Genomic DNA, 25,583 nt, shown 5'->3' with positions numbered 1-25,583 from the left:
ATGTGGCTGATGGTAAGGGACACTCAGAGTTGTAGCTCAGCAACATCTGGAGCAGCACAGGTTCCCACCCTTGTCTTACGCAAAGGCAGCTGCAGGTTTAACTGAACTATTGCTCTAAAAATGAATGGTAAATACACAAGTAATGCTAAATAAGTTTTACTCCATTAACTGAGGAGAATCTGTGCAGACTGTAAACATAGTAGAGGATAGATTAGGCTGCATCCATGTAGCATTTGTCCTGGCATGTTTCTAGGAGCCGCCCAAGCTTTTGCTAGTAGTAAGTCAATTGTGGGCTAAAAGGCTTTATAAAATTTCTCAGAAGCTTTAAAATATAAATTGTAATTATTTTAAAACAAAGGAAAGAAATTACTCTGAAACAAGGGGAAGTTATTGTACTTGAAAGAAAAGTTATCTTAGTATAGAAGAGAGGAGTAAACAATTTCACCCCACCACAAATCATGGTAACAGAAACTAAGCCCAAGACTTCCCATGGCAGTACTGAAAAATCTACTTTAGTACCCATTTCTCAAGATGATGTTTGGAGTGACAAAGGATGTCAAAGTAAAGGAGATGCTGAAGTAGCTAGGAGCAACAGCAAGATGTACAAGCACAACCAATTTGAATACAATGGGATTGTGCCACCTACTCCAAGAAATGCAACAGCGTGCCCCACATGCCATAGACTTCTCTACCAAAATTCCTCAGCAGATTGATATAAAATGGTTCCCTAAAGTTTAATAAAAAGAACCTAAACCAATTTTAATATACACTAGATTTAAAAGTGAGGCTTCCTGTATGAAACATAGGAAACATCGTTGTATAGAAAAGTTGACAGCAGAGATCCAGGATTGCTTGAGTAAAGCCAGAACAAGAAGTGAATGCCCCCTTATTTTTTCATTGCTAACAGAAGCAACTCATTTCAATGTGCACACACACACACCCCTAAATGGGTTTCATCCACCGAGTTTGCCTGCTACTCAACTGTGTTGAAACAAAAATAAGTATTTACTTCCAATGCTATACAACAGGGCAGCTGAGCAACGCAAAACAAACATTTCCAGATTTCTTTCTAAGTATGCCAGGAGAAGGACCTCTACTGTACAGGCTTAACTATATTACGCCTTGTACACCTAGGGTGTACAGTACAGCTTCCAAATGTTTCCTGCCTTGGAATGGTGGAAAACCATTTTGTCAATTAGTGTCACAATGCCAAAATTGTGATGGAAGGGCCTTCAGGTCACAAAAAGAAGTTCAGAAGCCACAGCTTGCCTCTCTCTACAGCAAGAGGAGGGGTCATATAAGGACATAAAAATTCTTGAAAAATGGTAATTCAAATACAAATTTAAGAGAGTGGACAATGGGTGGTTATACAAATTAGTACTTCTCCCTACTAGGATAGTTGGTCAGACTTATTAGTGGAGCTGCAGCTGATTAAAAAAAAATCAATTGTAACCCAGGCAGGAACATATATACTGTAGGTGTCATACCTGTCCAAAAGAGTTTAGAGGAAGAGTGATCAGGTACACAAATAGCACAACACGTATTTCTAATAGAGGGTACAATGAAAAGGGTTTTAAAAATGTCAGCAAAATAGCAATAGTGAGCACAGCACATTTGCCATCTCTGAAAGCGTAATTCTGGTTTGTTCACTTCATGATTTATCCATCAGTGGCATCATGAGCAAACCATACCCATATCTATAATATAAAATAAAATACATGGATGAAGCATTCTTTCCCCCGGAGACGCTTCTTTTTAAAATTAGTAATGCATTGGTTTAAAAAAAAGTGATACAATAGCAAACATTTCCATTAGCAAACGTTGCTGCTAAACATTTTCATCCTTAAACTTTGTGCAGTAAAAAACCTCTTTTTTTGTGAAACTGTTATATATTGCATATTTCCACTGGACGGAGTCTTCTTCAGGAACAAGTTATAAGTAAACAGGTGGCTCTGTCTTGGCTCAGGAGATACAGAAAGCTATGCAAAACAAAAGAAAAAGTGAGAACTATTGATCCACTACATGCCAGCAAATCAGAGATATATTTGACATAGATCTGCAACTAATAATAGTTTGATGACAAATGCATCCTAAGAGATGTCCCATCCCAAGTTTTTTTTCTGAGAATACTATTGATCCCTATTCTATCTCCACTCACACCAAATCTTATTGAACAATTGCAGGGTCCTTAAAACTGGCCTTCCGGTTGCCTGAATCATACTGATTGCCAAATACAGAAGTAGAGCAGCTATGTATAATGAAGAGCAAATGCCTCTAGATGCTGCGTCCTGGCCATGCATTTTAGCATCAGTTCTTCCTTGGGCTTTCAACACCAGAGGCTTCCCTTATTTATTCGCATAAGAACGGAGATTTGCAACATCTACTGCTTTAGGAACATTGGCCGCCAGACTCTTCATAATGTATTTTAGAGTTGTAAAAATACGCTCCCATTTTCTCTGTCAAGAGCCCACAGTCCTTATTCTGTTCTAGTAGAACTGCCAGTTGGCTTCACAAAGTCTCACAAGATACGGATAAGTGAGATAAGATAAAGGATAATCAAATTTACATAAACATTCTCAAGTATGATCTACCATTTAGATCATGAACATGGGCCTGCAGCCCAAATCAGACAGGCCTGAATTCTGGACTCAGGTAAATTCTTCTGGTGCTCAGTTGGACCGCAGAAAGGGTAGACTTGAGCTCAGAACTACTGTATCTGCTAGAATAGAGGGATGTACCAATTGTTACTGGTATGTTCTTCACCTGCTCTGCTTGCAAATCACAGAGAACTTTCAGCCATCGGGGTTTTTATCATATTTATTTTATTATGTATTACAGTATTTTACAGTTTTATATTTTTCTTATTTATGTTTTATTGTAAACCACCCAGAGTCCCTTTTGGGAGATGGGCGGTGATAAATTTGATTAAATAAATAAATAAATAAATAAATAAATAAATAAGTGTTTATATTGTTGGACTAGTCTTTTAGCGGGACATTGTATGTCATAACACAGTGCTTAATGTGGCTTTAATAATTAAAAAGTTACAACCTCCCCAAAAGACTAAAACAAGCAGTTTGTCAGAAACTTTCCAATTATATAACATTGCTCATCTTTTTTAATTTAGAAATCGAAGTTAAGACTTCATCCTGTTTTCCTCCATACCAGCAATCTAATTCCCAATCACTTTCCAGAAACAAAATTTATTACAAAATATGCTTATGATTAAATTCAGACATATACTTCCCAATTCCACTAATTTTTTAAAGCTGTGAACAAATGGGGATATTGAGATGTATGTATTTCAACTGCATGTCTTTCACCTGTTCTAGAATAGCCAGCTTTTCCTCCATGAAGGCTAGCTAGCAATAATGACATTGATGAATTCCCAGCAAAATGGAGATAAGCTAAGCAAACAACCCAGTTCCGTAAAAACAAAAAAGGGATACTTAATTCAGAAATGGAACAGGAACCGCAGGTTTGGAGTTTAAGACATTTCTAATAGTGGAGTTATCGGTGCTCTCTGAGCTTGGCTGTTTGCTTGCAGACATTTCATTACCCAACTAGATAACACCATCAGTGCAAGTGAGCATGGAGTCTGCTGCCTGTTTATAAATAGTAGCTTGTCCTATCAGTTTTAGTGGGGGTGTGGTTTCCTCCTTGGTGGTTCCTTGATTAGAGTATATTGTTTTCTGCCTGATTGTCTGTTGTTGATCCCTGCTTATATAAGTGTTTGCTGCTAGAGGGAATGTGTAGTAGTCTTTTTGTTTCCTTCCAAGGTTTTTTATTGTATCTTTTGAATGGTCTGTAAATGTGGTATATCTCTGTCTATTGATGGCTGATTTCTCTGAATGCCAAGCTTCCAGGAATTCCCTAGTGTTTTGGGATTTGGCTTGGTCTAAAATGCTAATAGTATCCCCGTTGAAACTGTGGTTGAGTCTGTCCATGTATTGTGAGATTAAGGAGTTTTTGTCATGATTCTGACTGCTAGTTGATGTTTGTGGATGCACTCTGCTAGTCTTTTGCCTGTCTGTCCTACGTAGAGGCTGTTACAGTCCTTGCATTGTTGTAGGACTGTTGTAGATGACTGATTTTTCTTCTTCGGCTACTGGATCTTTTGGTTTGCTTAAGATGTTTTGGAGGGCTTTAGTTAGTTTGTGTACTACAGCGATGCTGGGTGGTTGTAGTAGTCTGTTGGCTGTCTCTGAGATGTTTTTGATGTATGGGAGTGTTACCCTTTTCACAGGTTTCTCAAGTTGTGCTGTAGCAGGTTGTATGGTCAGGCATTTTTTGATAAAGTTGCATGGCTATCAATTTTGTTGGAAAATGTTGTATAGCTGGTCTGTTTCCTCTTCCTGGCATTTTGGATTGCTGCAGTGTGTTTGTTCTTGTCTGAATAATGTTAAGAACCAACCTCCCACAAGAGGAATTGTGTAACCACACTCTGACCAAAACTGGCAAGACAAGCTACTACATATAAACAGGCAACAAACCGCACACAATTCACACTGATGTTATCTAGTCCGGTGTTGAAATGTCTGCCAACAAACAACCAAGTTCAGAGAGCACCAAGAACTCCACAATTCAACCCTGAGCTACATATATTCTCTTCTACTGGAACAGTTCTAATAACTTTCCTCCAGCTAAAAATGCTTTCCCATCTCCCATCGTTCTTGACTGCAGTTGTGGCCAAATGCTGAGAGAAAAATAATAGCAACTAATAAGTAGTGTCATGTCATCCTTCTATATTTATCCTCTTCTAAGGGAAGGACAATGCAGAATTATTCATGGATAGCTGTACATGTCCACAACACTCCACTCTTCTCTCAACTCCTCCACGGATACCAGAGCAATTTTTGCCTATTCCTGCAGCTAGGCAAAGGCTCGCCTTGGATCATAGGAAACAATATACATTTGCCCTGCTGAGAATTCTTAAACCAGGCTTTAAGAAGCTGCACAGAAAATCAAGAAAAGGGGTAAGACATAATTTTGGATTCAGAACATATTCTTTGAAGAATTTCAGCTTTTGTTTTTGAAACAAAGGTTTCTGGCTCTTATGAACAAAAAGATAATGTTTCTAAGCATGCTGGCAAGGTCTTGAGACATCTCAAGAGCCAAACAGACCACAGGGATTAGCTCATCGTAAATGTTTTGCAGAGCAAAATAATAGCTAAAAAAACAGAAAAAATTATCACAGAGGACACTTCTTAGGGCTCCACATAAGACAGAACAGGGACTTTCTGCAGCTATGAAAAAAAGTAAATTGCACTAGTTTAATGGTGAATCTAACTAGCATTTTACTAGTTCAGCATTAAATGAGATAGGATACATGTTTGCCATTTAAAACCGGCTCAGGTAAAGTTGTTCTGCTAAATAAAATCTGTGGAAAGAGTCTAATAGCTTTCACACTGCATTTATCGCTTTGATGCCAATTTGCCTTTCTCCATTTCAGCTTTTGAAAAAAGATCTCCCATAACCAAGTTGCCTTCAGTCTGTCATCTTTGGTATTTCCAACATTTCAGAATCACTTAGTTTGACACAATTACTTAATACATACTTTTTTATGGATGTTGTGCCATTTCATGTTTATAATAAAGGCCGGGTAGAAAATAAATAAATAAATAAATGAAATATTCTTCTTTCAACATACTAATACACTCTTATTATGAACAGCCCCTTTTATGTCAAAGAACATCAATAAGGCCAAAAAGGGTTAGTATCCTAGATCTGTTAAAATCATTTTAGACTGTTTAGCCTACTTACTGGATGGCAGATTGCATCTGACTGAATATTACATGTCATGTAAATTCGTCCAGTTTTGATATTGCAGGACATTAGAGAAGACTGTTATCTCTGCACAGCTATATTCTCATCTTAAAAAAACCCAATAACCTAATTTGTAAAACAACGTAATGCTTATACATAACATCTAGATTAAAACAAATAGGAGTAAAGGGTTTTAAGGTGGAGTCTACTTTTCATGGTTGCATGCCTTCTTTCAAAATATATCACCCATTCCTTTTCTCAGTTCTCCCTCCCAAATTAACCAGAATTCCATGTCTATGAGCATGCTCATTCCTTTTTCTTTACTGGGTCTTTCTGCCCCCCTTTTTTTTTTCCTAAGGTCTTTCATAGTTAAACAAACAGAGGTCCTTCAAAACTCCTATGCAAGATGATGTCATTTTAACTATTGTATGTAACAAATCTACACTTAAATGAAAAAAAAAAGCAGATTCAGTCTTTATCAAAGACAAAAACCAACTGATGGGCTGCATCAGAATGTAAACATCTGCAAACACAGCTCTCAGATGTCAGTCTTATTAAGCATGAAAAGTAAGCAACAACTGAATAGCTGAGAAGACAACAGTAGACTAGAAAATGAAATAGGAGTACTGGCTGCAGCACATTCTATTTATCATGCTGTGTAATGACAGGGAGACACAATGTCATTATGCAATGAAACATGAACATGGCTATGATTTTGTTTTTATACAGTACATCCTCCTCCCACAATCCTCTCTCATGTGCCACATCACAATCTGGCATGGATTGGAAAAGGAAACACAGCCAAAACTTTTCTGTGGCAACATAACGAGCAGAGTGGGTTTCAAATCCACATTTATCCATAGAGCTCCTAGAGAGCTTTAGTAAAGCTTAATTTATAAAAGAGTGCAGTTGCTGTTAGATTACAAAGATAACCAGTGAAATGTTTCCTATTGCTCCTTGTAAGAAGTGAGTAATATTAATGTGGTAGTTCCATCAGAATAATCAATATAATCTTTGGCTCAAAAATTATAGTCTCTATAGCACAGATAAATGAAAGGCCAGTCATAAAAATGTTTTGTTATATTTAAGACTGTCAACATGTGTGGGGTCCTTGGTGCTCTCTGAGCTTGGTTGTTTGGTTGCAGACGTTTCGTTACCTAACTAGGTAACATCATCAGTGCGAGTGAGTGTGGGGTTTGCTCCCTGTTTATATACAGTAGCTTGCCCTGCCCGTTTTTGTGGGTGTGTGGTTTTCTCCTTGGTAGTTCCTTGATTAGAGTATTGTTTTCCGCTTGTTTGTTTGCCTGGTATTAATCCCTGCTTATTATGCCTATATATTTTGGAGAACAGAAACAACATATGAACAAACAAGACTTAATAAGCTTGTTTCATTCCTATTCTTACCTTAGTCTGAATTAGTGCTTTACAAGTGGTAAGGCTGAATTTGTCAACACTGGAATCTTCATTTTCTCTGTTACTTTTTTCCAAAATACTGTCCTTAAATTCTGGAAGAGCCTAGTAAACAAGAATCATCATATAAATAACTTTATTTAAAACTGTGATTTTATTATATAATGCGTTCTGTAAATCATCTTGACACTAGACTGATCCTATATTGGGAACTATAAGCTAGGATCTTCAAGCTGAAATATTGTTATTGTGAATTTCACAATGTTGTAAAGCACGGGCAGGAAATATACAGACAGTTGCAACATTGGGAAGTACAGAAAATTTCATTAACTGCCAAAAAGGGGAAGGCAGAGACACAATTGGATGAGTGGCAATTTAGGGTAAACTCTCCTTTGGATCTTGAAGCCTGCATCCAATCATTTTTATAAATAAAATGATTTCCCAAGTAATCTTTATAGACAGGATTTGTTTTGCTTTGCTTTATATTTTTAGGAAAATAGTAAAATATGCAATTTTCAGTTTTACTCCAACTGCATTCCTTAAAGGAATATTACATTACAACACAAGGGCTGGGTTCACATACAATTCTAAATGTAGGTTAACAAAGCACAACTGTTATGTTCATATGCAATCCCAAGCAAGCTGTGTGTGTGTGTGTGTGTGTGTTTCGCAAGCATGTAAGCCATTTCAGTTGAGAGCCAGTTTGGTGTAGTGGCTAAATGCCGGACTAGAAACCAGGAGATGGCGAGTTCTTGTCCTCCCTTAGGCATGAAAGCCAACTGAATGACTCTGGACCAGTCTCTCAGCTCAACCCACCTCATAAAGTTGTTGTTGTAGGGAAAAGAGGAGGTGTGACTATTCTGTATGTACGCTGCCTTGAGCTGACTAAAATCAAAGGGGAGATAAACATAATAATAAAATAAAAATTGTAGCATACTTACACTCCATCTCTAGCAGGTTAAAATAATACAACAATATTCAATGATCATGAATGCTACTGCACCAAGGAAAACACTCTCTGATATAAACAACCACATCTGCAGGTAGATGATACCACTTCATTCCCCAGTAGCTTCCTAGAACCACCAGATTTTCATGGCCTTCCTAAATTCAAAAAGAACTGGAGTTGCTCTAAACCTGGGGAGAATGCTATTCCATGGGAGAGGGACAGCAACAGAAAAGGCCTGTTTTGTGGGCCCTGACAGCAATCCTCTGCAAGAGTAGAGACTGAAAGAGAGCCCTCTGTGATTTTCCAAGATAGGCAGATACCATTGGGAGCAGCTCCTAAGCCATATAAAGCTTTACAGATGACAACCAGCACCTTCAAAAGCACCTGAAAGCCCACTAGGAGACCTCTGAAAATAGAGGTGTTACATGGACAAAGCCTTATTATCTTTATTATCTTTATTATCTTTAAACATCATTTGAACATTATACATCCCATGTATCTCTTTACTGAAGGTTGAATGGGGGGAGGAGGGAGAGGCTGCTATGCATCCATGAACAAGGGGAAAAATCAGTTTAAGAAAGGATAAATTTCCTTAGCTTTAGAAGAATATGTTTTTTTAATTTACTAGCCCTCTCCATTTGTTGCTTGGGGTATTAGATCATATAATTTCCATTTCATTATAGTCCAAATCAGCCTTTCTCAACCTTTTGATGCTGGAGGAACCCTTGAAATATTTTTCAGGCCTCAGGGAACCCCTGCACATTCAGGCTGAAGTAAGGCCAGAAGTTACAAAATTATATTCATTAGATATACAGGCCTGTATACATGCATTAACAGTGTTCTTAAACTAAAAATAAAGAATGATAGTTACCTCTTTAATGTGAAGTTGCTCTAATTTGAAATAATTTTTTAAATAAATTGTGATCTCCCAGGGAACCCCTAGCGACCTCTCACAGAACACTAGCTGAGAAACCCTGGTCCAAATTATGCACTAGTTTTTACAGATAATTTTAGAAGAAGGAGCAGTGTATATAGACTCAGAGTGCTTCTATGAAAAGAGATCTGAGACCTTAGAACTTTCACCCGATGGGCTTAGCTGTGCCACCACGCAGTTCAATAAATAACACCAGCTACCTGGACTCCAAATTGTCAGAGAGAAACACAACATTCCTATCCCCACCCATAATTTTTTATACTCTCCTACAGATCCACAACAAAACATCATAGTGCCCTTTCTTGCCATTTTCTACATCAGTGTTTCTCAACGATGGCAACTTTAAGACGTGTGGATTTCAACTCCCAGAATTTCCCAGCAAGTGAAATCAGACTTCATAACTCTTGGGGGGGCGGTGTTGTTGTCTGTATCTACTACATCAGGGGAGAGCAACAAACTCAAAGCTCCTCTGACATCATTTGGTTACAGTGGTTCAGACATGTGAAGGGGCAGAACTGTGCAATAGGCAATGATGGAAGATGGGACCGAGGGAAAGAATGGGGCTGCTGAAAGAAAGTGAGCAGAAGCAGAGATTAAGAAAGAAACAGATGAACTGAGGAAAGAAGGGGCAGGTCAACTATGGAAAGGTTGTTAAGTTATTTGTAGTTCAGAAAACAAAAACATTAAATGAAAAATGCTAATATCTTTTCCATATTAAGCATTTTTGAATGGATATGACTCTTTTTTAGCTTTGCATTTAATATTTGTCTAATTGATTCACAGAATGATAGGGGATAGAAAAACAGATATTGTAATGTTACTGTATAGGTGAGCAATTCTTTTAAAAAATAAAGGAATACATTGCAGTAATTTTATATATAGAGGCACACAAGTTCATATCAACCACCAAATATTTCTAGTAAAGTATGATAAAACAGGCTTACACAATATACCATGAGCTAACCAATCCATAAAATCATTACATACACCAAAATAGCTTTGAGCAATGACAACTACTCTAGTGCACAATGGCAAACACTCAAATATTTGAAAGAAATCTGTTAGCCATATATAAAACTAAACAAGTTTATAGAAATCAGGAAAATATTTGGATATTTTAAATTTTTAATTCAAACATCTGTACTAAATAAGATTGCTTTACATTATTAAACTTAATTGCTGGAGCACTTTCCAAAGTGTGGAAAGATTAATCTTTCTGTGCTTGCAATGCTTCTGATATCTTCATAAAATTAAAATCTTATGTGGCTATAAGGAACTATTTATGTGTTAGCTACAGTATGTTCTAACTAGATGTGCATATGCCCATATGTACAATGCCTCCATCTAAAAATGATATTAGTCCATAATAGTGTAAATGTTGTACTTTTAAAGAATAACACACAGTCAAGCTCTTACTGAACTATCAACAAATTCCAGTATTCCTTTAAAAACAGCAAAAAAGCCTGATTTGAACTTTCATGCTTCAGTTCTGTAAATCTATGGAGATATATGTAAGGGATTTTCCAACAAGTAAAATGTGAAGGTTTAGTTGAAGAGTAGCCTTACATCATAGTATCTATTAAGATTAAATACAAAGAATACTAATATTCTAAAAAATATTACAGAACACTACCTTTTGATTAGCATCAACTCCAAGCACAGCTAAAAGATTTTCTTGACAATAAGATTCATTCCGATGGCATCTTAAATCAGAAGGGCTATTGCAGTGAGTAAGAGTTTTCCATAAATTTGATGAGTCAATGCTTTAAAGGAAATATAGGTCAGATTAATGCAAGGTAAAACATACACATACATGTTTTTCTTGCTTACATTTCAGATCAGCTCCATGAAGATACCAAACATATTACTTAAGCTTAGTTACATATTGGGTTTATGAGCTCTTACTAAACAGAAGATATAGACCACCTTTAATTAAATCAAAAGGCCATCAATTTGTGAAAGTAAGCTTGACATTTCATTCTATGTTACCTAAAAAATAATCAGACATAAAGCCCTTTGTCCAAATACAAATACAGCTGTATGAAGAGATATAAGATTCTGCAATGCAAAATTCTTAGAAATCTTGGGAAAGCTAAGATAAAGTAACATAAAACCGATACTAATTAACCAAATATATGGATCTATTATTTGTTTGGGGCTTTTTGCTTTGAAGCAAGTAACTAAATATTAAGAACAAGCTTGTGTGTCTGCATCTTTGCCTACATATGAAGTTATTTTGGTTTATTGCATCTTAGAAAATACTCCTGATGTCATACAGTCCCAATAAATAAAGTAACCAATTGGGCATTTGTAAGAATCGCTACTCTGCCTATGGAATGACACTGTTTTACCTATACGAGGACAATGTACAAAATGCCAGCATAACAGACAATTTTCTTGATCTGCTTAAAAATAACTATTGATTTAGAAGCCTATTCCCAGGCTATTTTGTCAATTAAAAACTCTTGACTACAGCATCAGATGATGATTTACACATATGAATGATTACATGTTAAACAGTTTGTTTCAAGCACTTGCCTCAACCATCATCATGTAACTTAGAAAAAGAAAGTATTGCTTCTGCTACCAGAAAGGGAACTGAAATGGAGCATTAGTAACAAGTCTACAGCCACAAAGCTCTAATCTGAAGACTTTGAAGGAATGGAGAGCAGAAGTTCTAGATTTGACAGGAAAGTACAAGTATTTTGAGGAGTTACAGCTAGAATTTTAATCTATCTGAATTTTAAATTATTTTCAGAAAATATCAACTTATATATTGCATAAGTAGTATAACTACTTGGTATAATCAAGATACAGTTTAACTGTATTATTTTGGAAATGATTGTATCTTTTTACAGAGCAGGTGAGACAATCCAGCTGATACTGAAGTTACTTAGGAGCTTTCCAGCGAAGTTGCCCTCATGAAGTATCAGAGAAAATGCCCTGATCAGAGGAAGGAACAATACTTGCTGGGAATCAATCATCAGTGCAAACTGGCTACCACTGACACCTGCAACAGATGCTGAGCTAACATGCAGTCAAGAGAAATCCTGCTCAAATCTCACAAAAACAAAAAGAAACTATTACATGCCAGTTGCTAGGGGGGGAAAGTTTGATTTCTATATTAAGGCAACATATTTATTAGGCCAATTAAAAGTTCCCAAAATCACATGAACCCTTTCAAGTTCTCCAGCATATTTAATCAAATAAAACAGTAAATAAAGAATGTGAGCAAGAAGGTTATGATGCTAATGTCTACATTTAATATGTTTTTTAAAAGACGTAAGGGAGACGCTTACAGACATTCAAACTGAGCCCTACCAGATGCAGCTATAGCTTCAGATGCCCTCTCAGAATCTCTCAGATTGCTAGATGAATCTATCTCAACAGCACATAAATGCATTGAATAACAAATGAACAAACCATGATTGATTTTCCTTTTTCAAAAGATAAGATCTGGTTATTATTTAGAATTCTCTCCATTCTTAAGTATAAAACAAATTACAGGAAATGGGGCAGAAGAAAAACTAAATGGTTCTTTTAAAAAACAGGAATAATTTTAGAATGCATACTGGATAAAAAAGACAATAGAAGAGACAGTATTTTATCATTTTTGTAATTGAAATATTTTTTAATCTTTTTTGAAAAAGTATACCCCCAACTACTGATAAACTGATTTGTCTGCTATTTTTTAGTCCTAATACATTGTTTTGTTGTTTATTCGTTTAGTCGCTTCCGAGACTTCGTGACTTCATGGACCAGCCCACGCCAGAGCTTCCTGTCGGTCGTCAACACCCCCAGCTCCCCCAGGGACAAGTCCGTCACCTCTAGAATATCATCCATCCACCTTGCCCTTGGTCGGCCCCTCTTCCTTTTGCCTTCCACTCTCCCTAGCATCAGCATCTTCTCCAGGGTGTCCTGTCTTCTCATTATGTGGCCAAAGTATTTCAGTTTGGCCTTTAATATCATTCCCTCAAGTGAGCAGTCTGGCTTTATTTCCTGGAGGATGGACTGGTTTGATCTTCTTGCAGTCCAAGGCACTCTCAGAATTTTCCTCCAACACCACAGTTCCAAAGCATCGATCTTCCTTCGCTCAGCCTTCCTTATGGTCCAGCTCTCGCAGCCATATGTTACTACGGGGAACACCATTGCTTTAACTATGCAGACCTTTGTTGTCAGTGTGATGTCTCTGCTCTTCACTATTTTATCGAGATTTGTCATTGCTCTTCTCCCAAGGATTAAGCGTCTTCTGATTTCCTGACTGCAGTCAGCATCTCCACTAATCTTTGCACCTAGAAATACAAAGTCTTTCACTGCTTCTACATTTCCTCCCTCTATTTGCCAGTTATCAATCAAGCTGGTTGCCATAATCTTGGTTTTTTTGAGGTTTAGCTGCAAGCCAGCTTTTGCACTTTCTTCTTTCACCTTCATCATAAGGCTCCTCAGTTCCTCTTCGCTTTCAGCCATCAAAGTGGTATCATCTGCATATCTGAGATTGTTTCTTCCAGCGATTTTAACTCCAGCCTTGGATTCCTCAAGCCCAGCATGTCGCATGATGTGTTCTGCGTACAAGTTGAATAGGTAGGGTGAGAGTATACAGCCCTGCCATACTCCTTTCCCAATCTTAAACCAGTCCGTTGTTCCGTGGTCTGTTCTTACTGTTGCTACTTGGTCGTTATACAGATTCTTCAGGAGGCAGACAAGATGACTTGGTGTCCCCATACCACTAAGAACTTGCCACAATTTGTTATGGTCCACACAGTCAAAGGCTTTAGAATAGTCAATAAAACAGAAATAGATGTTTTTCTGAAACTCCCTGGCTTTTTCCATTATCCAGCAGATATTGGCAATTTGGTCCCGAGTTCCTCTGCCTTTTCTAAACCAGCTTGTACATCTGGCAATTCTCACTCCATGAATTGCTGAAGTCTACCTTGCAGGATCTTGAGCATTACCTTACTGGCATGTGAAATGAGTGCCACTGTTCGATAGTTTGAACATTCTTTAGTGTTCCCCTTTTTTGGTATGGGGATATAAGTTGATTTTTTCCAATCTGATGGCCATTCTTGTGTTTTCCAAATTTGCTGGCATATAGCATGCATTACCTTGACAGCATCATCTTGCAAGATTTTGAACAGTTCAGCTGGGATGCCGTCGTCTCCTGCTGCCTTGTTATTAGCAATGCTTCTTAAGGCCCATTCAACCTCACTCTTCAGGATGTCTGGCTCTAGCTCACTGACCATACCATCAAAGCTATCCCCGATATTGTTATCCTTCCTATACAGGTCTTCTGTATATTCTTGCCACCTTTTCTTGATCTCTTCTTCTTCTGTTAGGTCCTTGCCATCTTTGTTTTTGATCATACCCATTTTTGCCTGGACCTAATACATTACATTACCAAAATTCTTTGCAGCTGAATGTTAGCTTCAAAACTAAAACATCAGATTTTTTTTAATGCTTTTTCATCCTAGTAATCCTAGGAAGCCTCTTAGGTGCAATCCGAAATCAGCACAACACCAAATAGAGGCTCACCTGAGTATCTGCAACCTATTCCAACCTTCCATCTTAAAACTGAGACAAATGGATACTCCATGGCAGTGTTTCTCAACCTTGGCAACTTTAAGATGTCTGGGCTTCAACACCCAGAATTCCTCAGCCAGCCATGGGAATTTTGGGAGTTGAAGTCCAGACATCTTAAAGTTGCCACAGTTGAGAAACACTGCTCCATGGCATTCAGAGCAGGCATTACTTCCTCCCCCCTCCCTCCCTATATGTTGCTTGCCAAAGTGTTCTCGAGTTTTGAAACCTGCTTGTTTGATGGCTTTTGAGTCGGTCTAATAAAGATACTGCCATTTTATCAAATAAGCATTGACCATTCTTTCACTGGCCAGAAAAGAAGCATTTGTAGAGAGTTTTCCTCACCCCTGTTGTAAGATACAATGCTCTACTCCTAGCAAGTGTCACCTGGAAACTGGAAAGTTGGAGGAGAGCACACTCTGAATGCATCCACCAGCTAAGGAATGAAAGCTCACCAACTGTTTTTCCAGCAAGGATACCAGTGAAGGAAGATTGGCTCAATCAGCAACATGTTCAGATAACTCGCTACTTTATTCTGGCTTGCATGACTTCTCCTTTTAGTTTGCAAGACCAGAACAGAGCCTTACTCCATTATGTGAGCCGCTTTGGGAAACAAATGTCTGAAAATTGGGTTAAAATCACAGTAAATAAACAAACATCATGCTTCCAGTTTTAGAATGAATACTGTGTTTTTCTTGTCCCAATACTATATTTACTGGCAACTTCAGATGCCTGATCTTCTGTAAATGCATGCACTGTCAATAACAAAACAAATCTTACCAAACTTGTTTGTCTGTACATTCGGGAATATCTGCATCTTCTCTTTCTGGGTCAAGCACTTGCTTCAATGTACTTATTTTATCCAAACACTGTGGTACTGGGATTTCAGGAAAACTCAGTTTAACAATATCTTCAGAACTGATGACAACCTAAAGAAGTACATAATGCAAAGTATGCTGTGATATGTTAGTTTATATAGAGGCAAAACGAAGTTTAATTATGTTTAGAGCCTAGAAATTATTCTTGCTTATCTATAGGGAAACTTTCTTATGCAAATCTGTAACAGTGAACTTTAGACTAAGATTTAACAGTCATGTGGATTCCCAATTAACTATCCAGGAGAGGAAAAAATCCCGAAAATCTAATGCACCATGGCCAACACTACATCCTATTTTTCAGCAGAAATCTGTTTATATAAGCATTTATTTTTCTCATAGAACCACAACCAACACGGTTTGTAACTCAGGCCCAACTAGACCTACATACATTCTTGATATTTTAAAAGTACTGTATATTTAAAGGTTTTGGGGCCTTTGGGCCATAAATAAAATTGAACTGAACTGAACTGAATTACGGTTTTGGTGCTAGGATTTTGGAACCATTTTCCTTTTTCACCTACTAGTACTTCTCCTTCACTTGCCCATTCAGTCATTTAAACCTATAGTCTTTGGCAATCCACATGATCTCCATAATAACTATATCTAATGAGAAGATTTTAGATACTAAAATTACATTAGTAATATTCAGCAGTGGATGGGCAAATGAGGATTAAAGGTAAAGGTAAAGGTTTCCCTTGACGTTAAGTCCAGTCGTGTCCGACTCTAGGGGGCGGTGCTCATCTCCGTTTCAAGCCGAAGAGCCGGCGTTTGTCCATAGACACTTCCGTGGTCATGTGGCCGGCATGACTGAACGGAACGTTGTTACCTGCCCGCCAAAGCGGTACCTATTAATCTACTCACATTTGCATGTTTTCGAACTGCTAGGTTGGCAGGAGCTGGGACTAGCAACGGGAGCTCACCCCGCCACACGGATTCGAACCGCCGACCTTCCGATCGGCAAGCTCAGCAGACATATACTGAACTGTAGCCAATGGCAAAGTATTTGAAAAATAGTTTGAACAACACCCAGCTAGGACTCTTAGGAAGGAGAAGCAGTTGGGAGCAAAATATCAAGTGAGTGAACAGGGAAAACAGAAAAAGGGGGGTTTTGTGATGGAGCTGATTTATTGTGGAACCAATTAGCTGCATTTAAGAAAGACTGTCCCACCACACTGGGTGAAGCTGTGTGTCTTCCTTCTAACCGAACAGCGTGTCTGCTTGCTGGCTGACTGATTACATAGCCTAAGAGCCTATGTCTAAAATCACATGGTCTAAGCCACAGCTAAATCACTTATCAAAAGATTAGCCAGTAGGTAGAGTTGCCTCCTTAGCCAAAAGCTCATTACCAACCAGCACTCTTTGGAAATAGGAAAGGTAGCTGGGAGCTCACAACCTGTGTGAGCAAATAAGAGGGAGAACAGGAACAGGGAATTTTAAGAGAAGTAGACAAGGAGAGGAGCTCTCACTGCCCACCTTCAGAGACCTATTAGCATCAAGGTGAGTTTAGCCACTGGGTGAGGAAGCCAAAGCCCCAAGCTCTGCAAAAGTGTAACACAGGAGCTATCGTTTAGGTCAAAGAGTTAATAAACAACAGAAACACAGGGTTATCCACAATAATTAGTACCAATAGCAGTGGAACAACAGAGAGGGAGAGAGAGAGAGAAACGTAGGTCTCCATTTCCTGCTTGCAGGCCTCCAAGAGGAATCTGGCTACCCATTATGAGAAACAGAACACTGGACTAATATGGGCCCTGGCTTGACAAGGTCTGTACATTGTGTCCTTAAGGTACATTTACGATACAAGCTTGCTTTCCAGTATTTTTCTTTAAATGCAGAACTATATCAATAGGACACTGAATAAATGGGCACAAAGACGCTCTCACTGGATTATGGGTGCAGTGACATAGGCAGAGGGAGCCACTTGAAGACTATATGTACGAGATGTATTTTTTCCAGATTAATGAAGAGCAATGATTTATCACCTTTATTTAGCTCGGTTGTGTTATACTAGCTATGCAGAAAAGTAAAATGAAAAACAGATATACTTAACTGCAACATGAACTAATATGCTGTCTTAAGTGTTGTATTGACAAATACTTAATGATTATATTATAAAAACAAGCGGAATTATATAGCATTAAACATGAGAAAAGAGAAAATGAGTCTGAACATAAGATGGATTGTTTTTATCAAAACTTACCTTCATTGTAGCATTAGCAACTGTTTCTTTTTTGTATCCAGCTGCTTTGGAAAGAAATTGTTTGAATGAGGTAGTGGGATGAGTGTCGTTGACATCCATATCATTTGTGTATGTCAGCTTTTCATTTATCTTCTCCAAAGATTCTGGAATGTTACTTAGGTTCACTAGTTTGACCTCACTGAAACCTTCAAAATCACCCCAGGTATTGCTGGACTCCACTGTGCTGATATCCTTAGGACCCTCCAGTGATCCTTCATCAACTGTTCCATCACCACTCTTGCTGTGAATTTTTTTCTGAACTGTTTCCATTTCTGGGGATGCGTCAGGATTTCCATTTTGGTTTAAATAATGGCTTCCAGTTCTACAATTGTACTCACTTGGAGACATGGCATAGTTCTCTGTGGACAGAGCTTTTAAACATGACTGGCTTGCCCCTTCCACACTACTATTCATTTGCAGTAAATTCTGCCCCTGCATTTTAGCTATTGGAACAATGAAGAATCATTTAACATCAACAAAAGTGCTATTGGGACACAATAAAACCATTAATATTAGGAAGGTACAATGGAGCACTTCATTGTGTCTTGAATAGTTTGCAATAATGTTGCTAAGCAAATCAGCATGTCCTTCAGTGTCTCCTAATTGTCATCAGTACAATGCCTGTTTTTCAATCTTGCATCAAATCCAGATTTCAGTCTGCAAAAGAAGGGTTATAAATAAAGACCTCTGATAATAAAGTGAGTAAGGTTCACAAAAGATAAGCTGTGAGGCAACAAAAATGTTCATGCTTTAGCAAATAAATTCCAATGTGCTTAAACGTTTTTTTAAAAGCCTTAACCTACAGCAGTCCAAATCTGTGCAACTTGCTTTGTATGTCCAAGATAGCTTTGTATATGAGTTTTTTCAAATGGCTTAGAGCAAATAAATGTGCTATAAAACATGTTGGTTATGTCTAATGAATAAAAAAGACCCTTTGAAAAATTTTACTAGTTGTAAGAACTTTTTTCTGTTTCTAAAAGTCAGTTTAAACAAACAACCAGAGTGTTTCCTTGCATAGGAAAAAATGCTAAAATTGACAATGAAAAGCTTCTATAATAATTTACTAGATTATAACTGTAATGGCAACACTAAAAATATTGAGATGCCTTTTACAATTAATATATTCACTATTATATAGCTTTTTAAAAACTATGAAAAAAGCCTTATCTGCTCAATAATTCAAATAATCTTTTGCACTTTATTGCAAAATATTACAGCTGGATGGTAAGAAATATCACACATTAGAACAAGCTACAGTGCATATTGCAAAAAAAAAAAAAATGTTTCAAATGAACCCTTGATCTCTTGCCTAACAGTCCCTAAACAGCTGACATCTCAGATGTTTTTACAAGTCAAGTATTTAAAACATTTTGACTCTATTTGTGCATAAAAATAATTTATCCATTTGAAAAATGTCCCAAAGATATGGTCTATGGAATAAATCCTTCACAAACAGAACACGAAGTGTTCAATAAAATCAAATTTTAAATTGTACGATTAAACTGTAATCATAATAGGCAGCCTATGGAAAAGATAGGAGCCAGTTTGGTGTGGTGCTTAAGGTGTCAGGCTAGAAACCAGGAGACTGTGAGTTCTAGTCCCACCTTCAGCACTAAGCCAGGTGGGTGACCTTGGGCCAGTCACTGTCAACCCTAGGAAGGAGGAGACAATGGCAAACCATTTAAAAAAACCTTGCCAAAAACAACTAGTCCAGGCAATTGCCAGGAGTCAACAATGATTGGCACAAAAAAAAGGCACACAAAAAAAGAGGAAAAGACAGAAAGGAACTGAATTATATACATTTCTGTACTGTACTTGCTTTCACTGCAATTTACACCTTGGTACTTTTATTTCACGCTAGATCAGTTAAAGATTACTGTATCCTGTTCATCCTGGGAAGACTTCATTTCTAAATCTCAGTCTGAAATATTTTAAGCAGAGCAGCCCTATAATAAAATCCAGTAAGTCCTTCCACTGATAGAACTACTTTCTTTCTTTCTAAAAGTAGAAATGCCATACCCGCTTCCTGAAACCTTCTGTGCACCATTAAAACATATTAGAGAAAGAAGCCCACAGCAGATATTGAGGGTGCAAAAGGATCTGCAAAGGGAAGCAGCATCAATTTTCCCATTTTTGATGACTAAAGTCATTTCATCACTGGAAAACTGCATTAATTTTTTTTCATATTTACATAGAATTAAGTCCCAGTGTGCTGAATGGGACTTGATTTCACAAACATCACTGCAGTCCTTTCCACATAGGAGAATTTAACGCTAAAGATAAAACTCTATATTTCATCATATAAATTCCATAAGGAGGAGTCTGGAGCAGCAGCATGTGCTTGAAAAACTAATATCCCTAGACAAAGTATGCATGGGGGTGTATACTTGCATATCTCCGTCTCAATCAGATCTGGAAAGCAAAGGTTTGGTTCACATATTGTGCTCAGTCATTCTGCTTGCAGCTTGATGTGCTGTTTTAACTTAATTTCTGTGATTTATTCAATAAACCATGGTTAAGCAAATCATGATTCAGCACAATGTGAGAATCAGGTAATATGTTCATGTCACAGATTCTTCAGGAACAAGTCAGCTGCACTCAATTCTGAAACTTGTATTTAGAAGGTAACTGGGCTAGTACATAAAAGATACTCATGATCTACAGAATTAAAGAGGTTAGCAACATACTTCTCTGTATGATTTTGAAAGCTAGCATTGCTATGGTTTCAGTTCCTATTTGTATTTTTAAATGACAGAACATAATCATTAATCTGAGCACAATAGCTATTCAAATCTAGTCATTTGGTTCCCAGAAATAAAATTGGATAAAGAGAAGGATTACTGTTTCCAAACACATTCCAAAAGAAAATACACTGAAAAATCTCAACTACTTAAGGTTGAATACATATTCTGAGCTGGAAAAAGGGACGTATCCAGTCAATTCACAGATCTGCCAATTATTGTAACATTAATATAATATGAAACAGTACTTTAGCTGTCTAAGTTACACACATTAATCACATTCTATTAAGTGTTTCCAACATTCCTCAGTGGCTGGATCTGCAACAAACCATAATTCAGTAATATCTGAAGGATCACAGACTCCTTTCTCTTGCAGTACATGAAAAAATGTTATTAATTACACATGCAGAAATAGCTTTTTACCAGCAAGTTCACACATTGCATTAAGCCATATCTGATTTGTTTGGTTCTGATTTAACATGACCCAGCCACTGCATTCTTAGAACAGCATTATATGTGACTCAGGTTACTATAGTTCATTCAACAATCCTCGATTAAAGGGTTAGCACAATGTGTAGACCAGTCATTGCCTTATAGATGAGCTTATATTTGGTTCTGGGACAGCCAGACTGCCTGTAAACCTTTCACTATTTTATTACTTACAATATAGGTAATAGTGAAAGCCTCGTGTGGCGCAGAATGGTAGGTGGTAGTATTGCAACCGAAACTATCCCCACGACCCAAGTTTGATCCCAGCAGAATCTGGATTCTTGGGTAGCCACCTCAGGTTGACTCAGCCTTCCATCCTTCCGAGGTCGGTAAAATGAGTACCCAGCTTGCTGGGGAAAGTGACGACTGGGGAAGACAATGGCAAACCACCCCGCTATAGTCTGCCAAGAAAATTTCACAAAAGCGGTGTCCCTCCAAAGGGTCAGACATGACTCGGTGCATGCACAGGGGACCTTTCATCTTTTTCACCAGGTAATAGTCATTACAGGTTCTTATAGTCATATGGCAAATCTTTCTAAATAAATTATTCCCCCACCCCAATATACTAGAAGGACAGACATTATCAACAGATTGTTACTTTATTCACTTTATTGTAATAAATAATCTAGTGTGGGATAATTTGACAGTAATTAATGAACATATTTTCGGATAGACAGCACAGTTCTCTAGTGAAGAAAATGAGAAATTTTAAAAAATGAAACCCTATATGCTGAACATACTTAAATGGCTAACACAACTCAAGCTATCACTTGAAACTTTTCAATCAAATTACTAGGAGTTCAATGATGGTACCATTCCCCTACAGGCAAATAGGATGCTGTAAAGTATCATTTGATCTGGGTATTATCAACAATGCTAAATAAGAGCAACTGTTTGGCAACTTGCAATGACAGCCAAAAGACTTTTCAGGAAAAAAAAGAAAGGTGACCTGCTACTACTGTTAATAGCACGCTCCAAGACAATGTTGGAGAATGTTTCTTTGCTTTGGAGAATTACCCATTTATCCCATCAAACAGCATATATATATTTTAAAAAAAAGAAATAGCACACCTTCATTTTAGGAAATAAACTTATGGAAGATTCTACATAAAATCTTTGGAATGCCTTTTAATAGACAGTCATAAGTACTAAACTTGATGAGCTAATAGTTCATTTGAATTAGCAAAACCTCACCCAAATATTCATAAAACATTTGTGTATGAGGTTGAAAATTCACAGCCGGTCAGGTTCTTAAAAACCTTAGAAAAGTGAAAGATTACTTCCAGCTTACATATTAATACTGCTGTTTGTTACCCAGGAAGCAACACATTCTATTATAATGTAGCACCCACTTTATACTTTACATTGGAGGTGTTAACAACTGTTAATTAAAGTAGGGCATGGTGGGTAGATATGCAGAAATATGCACTAAAATAACAGCTAGTGTGATCATACCAATGTGCACTACCAGTCATGTGGATGAATGCTTTAACATCATTATCTCCACACCAGTTTTAAAAGCTGGAAAACAATATAATGCAAGCTATCATCTTCTCCACTGGAGTGGGTAAAAACAACAATGCTTGGCAAGACTGGGGGAAGTTGAAGGAGGGGAATACAATGAATAAAGTGGATAGACAGGATCAGGAAACCACTGCAGAGTGTCACCTCCAGATGATGTTGAACTGTAATCCCATCAGCTCTAGCCATCACAACCAGTGCTGAGCAATTACAAGAACTGCAATCCAATAACATCTGGAGGGTCACCTGTTTAAATGGACAGAGAGTTTTCTTTAGTGTTTTTTTAAGTCACAGCATGCTGGCTGGGGAATTCTGGAAGCTCAAGTCTACACATCATAAAGTTGAAAAACACTGTTCCGCACTCTCCTCACTGGCTTCCCACACTGTCATTATGTTTTAAAATAGGAGATAAACTATGAAAACCAGTACATGTTGAAGTAATTGGAAAGTGTTCGTTTCATCATATTATGAACATGCACTGAAGAAATTTTAATGAAGCCAATACTTGATGACTGAATGTGGGCTGGGTATGAGGGATTAGTGGTTCTTTTAGGATTCGCAAAGTAAAAAAGCAACAATTGATTTTTTAAAGAAACACAAAGTATTCTTTCAATGGGTGGGTGTATTTTAATTCTTGAGGGTAGAGAACAGAAAGGCTAAAAATACAGCAGGTATAAAAGGACCAAAACCTCTCTACTCTTCACCCACATTATATGCCCACAAAAGCTGCATTTGTTTCTTCTTTTCTAGTGTTACTGTTTACTATAGAATTCAACTGACTTCAGAAACAATATGAATTAAATACTCAGAATTTGCTATCACTTATTACTGCAAGTTAGCCCCACAGATTTTTCTTCCACCCACCAAGGCACTGTTTTATTGAAGCAGTAGTTATGTATACATTGCCTTATGGGAAATCCAGTTTAACATACAGCTCAATCTAGACCAGAACACATTACAATTTTAAAACATTGCTCACGTTACAAGACAGCATGGACAAATTCCCCTAAAGAAAGGTGAAATTACAAGGAAATCATGCACATAATCAAACTAAAATTGGCTTTCTCCCAAATCCTGTTCTGATGTTCAGGGAGTTTAAAAGAAATACTGCACTGCTTCACTGTGGTATCATCAAGGGAACATGTATGACTGAATTGTAATACTGAATACACGAATTCAGAGTAGCAGGCCTGAACCCAAGAAAGTCAGGATCGAAATCCTTATGCAGCCCCAAATCCACAGGGTAAGGCAGCTACTCGCCCACAACCAAGGCTGCTTCGAGGATAAAATGAGGAAATAACGAAGCACATCAATCTACGCGGGTTAGGTGAGAAAGCCTTAAAGTGTAGCTTCGCTGAGCGTCTCGCACTTACCGATGCAACCTCCCTTCCTCCTGGCAACAAGCCCCCTTCCCCGACCTCCGTCTCCCTTGTCATCCCAACAGCCGCTTCCCCACAGAAAGGCTCCTGGACTCTCGACCCAAGAGGCGGTTGGGTCCCAGAATACCAGCGCTGAGGGAAAGACCGACACGAGAGAAGGCAGAAAACAACCACAACGCCAAAAGGCCTTACCTGCTCCAGCCTGCGTACTTTCCTCCGCAACCGGCAGGGGCCCGGCGCCGACTAGAACGAAGGCGGAGCAGGGCGAGCAGCAGGTGCCGGTTTGTGCATCGGGAGAAGCCGATTGGCTGACTAGCGAGGGGGCGGAGCTTGAAAGGGGAATGAGCGCTCCTTGGACACCCAGAGAAAAACAAGGCGGCTGAGGGGGGCGTGGCCTGCGATGCGTGCGAATAAAGGGAATGAGAGGGGCAGGGAGTAAAGGGGTGAGTGGAGTTTACTTCTGGGGTGGAGGTTCCCCCCTCTGTGGTCTGCCTTCTACAGCCTTGCCATAGAAGTAAAAAATGTAAAGTAACATGTAACTGGAGATTCCTCCTTTTACCGCGCCGTCTTAAAATATTGCAATACAGAATGGATTCTTCCTGGCTTCCCCAGGAGTCTCATTAAAGAGTTAGTGTTTTATTACCTGGCAGAAGACACCGCTGTGGTTTTCTTGGCGTGCATCAAACGGAGCACTTCTCTTGAGTTTTTTTTTTCTTTAATTAAACCACAATCCTAAATTAGGTCATCATCTTCGGTCTGTATTTCTATTTCCTTTCGGTTTTTTGTCTAAGCTAAAATTAGGGCAATCAGAGCTGAGCTGCAAAACTTCAGAGTGCAGCGAGGTGGCAGCAAAGAGATTTAGAATTTTTCCATTGTTTTCGTCTGCGTCGTTCCTTTCAGGCGGGGGTGGGGGACGGGAGTGCAGTTGGGTTGCTAGAGGAACACGAAAGTATCTCCTTTATTATTCTATTGCAGTGTTTCTCAACCTTGGCAACTTGGAGATGTGTGGACCAACTCCCAGAAATCCCCAGCCAGCGTGGCTGGCTGGGGAATTGTGGGAGTTGAAGTCTACACATCTGCAAGCTGCCAAGGTTGAGACACACTATTGTTTTCGGCCACAAAGAATGAGCTCATCTTCGGAAAAGTTCCGGGGGCGTGGCTTTCGAGCTGATTCTTTAGCTCCATGGCAACCCTGGGGTTGCTGATGTCAACTGGCTTCTGTAACAAAGATATAATCAAATCCTAGAGTTTGAAGAAGCTGTTTAGGCGACCTAGAACATCTTCCCTGCCCCAGTTCAAGGACTCAAATTCAAGTACTGCCGAATAGATTCAACCCTGTGCTTGAAAACATCTAGGGAAGGGAGACCACAGCCTCCCTCTGGAATTGATTCTGCTGTCAAACTGCTCTGCTAGGTGGTTTGGATTTTCCCTCCCTAATTTTAGTCAAAATCTCCCTTTCTATATCTTAAATCCATTATTCTGTATCCTGACAAACATCCAATATTAGCCATTTGTGTGATTGTGTAACACCTTTTCTAGTATCTAAAGAGTGAAAACTGAACATTTTCAGTTCCTTTAATCTCTCTTACTGTATAGAATTTAGATTTGTCTTCTTTGAAATTGTTCCAGTTCCTCTGATTCCTAAAAGTGTGCTTTCCAGAACTGACACAGAACCTAAGGCAGAGTGAAACCAACACAGAACA

General features: G+C 38.3%; 1 protein-coding gene across 3 annotated transcripts; it reads right to left on the bottom strand.

The window, feature by feature from the left end:
* Positions 1-140: 140 nt before the first annotated feature.
* Positions 141-24,166, bottom strand: CLBA1 (clathrin binding box of aftiphilin containing 1). 3 transcript variants are annotated; one of them, XM_063290412.1, is made up of 6 exons: positions 24,073-24,166; positions 17,712-18,407; positions 15,414-15,562; positions 10,693-10,822; positions 7,171-7,281; positions 141-1,979 (listed from the first exon to the last, which is right to left on the bottom strand). In XM_063290412.1, exons 2-6 carry the CDS (start codon positions 18,186-18,188, stop codon positions 1,812-1,814), a joined length of 1,035 nt encoding a protein of 344 aa, XP_063146482.1. In that variant the 5' UTR covers positions 18,189-18,407; positions 24,073-24,166; the 3' UTR covers positions 141-1,811. The 3 variants fall into 3 exon arrangements, with proteins under 3 accessions (XP_063146482.1, XP_063146481.1, XP_063146484.1); XM_063290411.1 differs by lacking the exon at positions 24,073-24,166 and adding an exon at positions 23,875-24,037; XM_063290414.1 differs by lacking the exons at positions 141-1,979; positions 24,073-24,166 and adding exons at positions 2,971-4,952; positions 23,875-24,043.
* Positions 24,167-25,583: the final 1,417 nt, after the last annotated feature.

The sequence above is a fragment of the Candoia aspera genome, chromosome 1 (genome assembly GCF_035149785.1).
Source record: "Candoia aspera isolate rCanAsp1 chromosome 1, rCanAsp1.hap2, whole genome shotgun sequence".
NCBI classification, from domain to species: domain Eukaryota; kingdom Metazoa; phylum Chordata; class Lepidosauria; order Squamata; family Boidae; genus Candoia; species Candoia aspera.
Note: the sequence above shows the minus strand (reverse complement) of the source record. Positions and strands in the feature narration are given on the sequence as shown.

Excerpts from the sequence above, each read along its gene's own strand:
- CLBA1 (XM_063290412.1), bottom strand. The coding sequence starts at position 18,188 with ATGCAGGGGCAGAATTTACTGCAAATGAATAGTAGTGTGGAAGGGGCA. Across the intron at positions 15,563-17,711 it reads TTGCTAATGCTACAATGAAG|GTTGTCATCAGTTCTGAAGA; the intron begins GTAAGTTTTGAT and ends GTACTTCTTTAG. Across the intron at positions 7,282-10,692 it reads GAGTTGATGCTAATCAAAAG|GCTCTTCCAGAATTTAAGGA; the intron begins GTAGTGTTCTGT and ends CTTGTTTACTAG.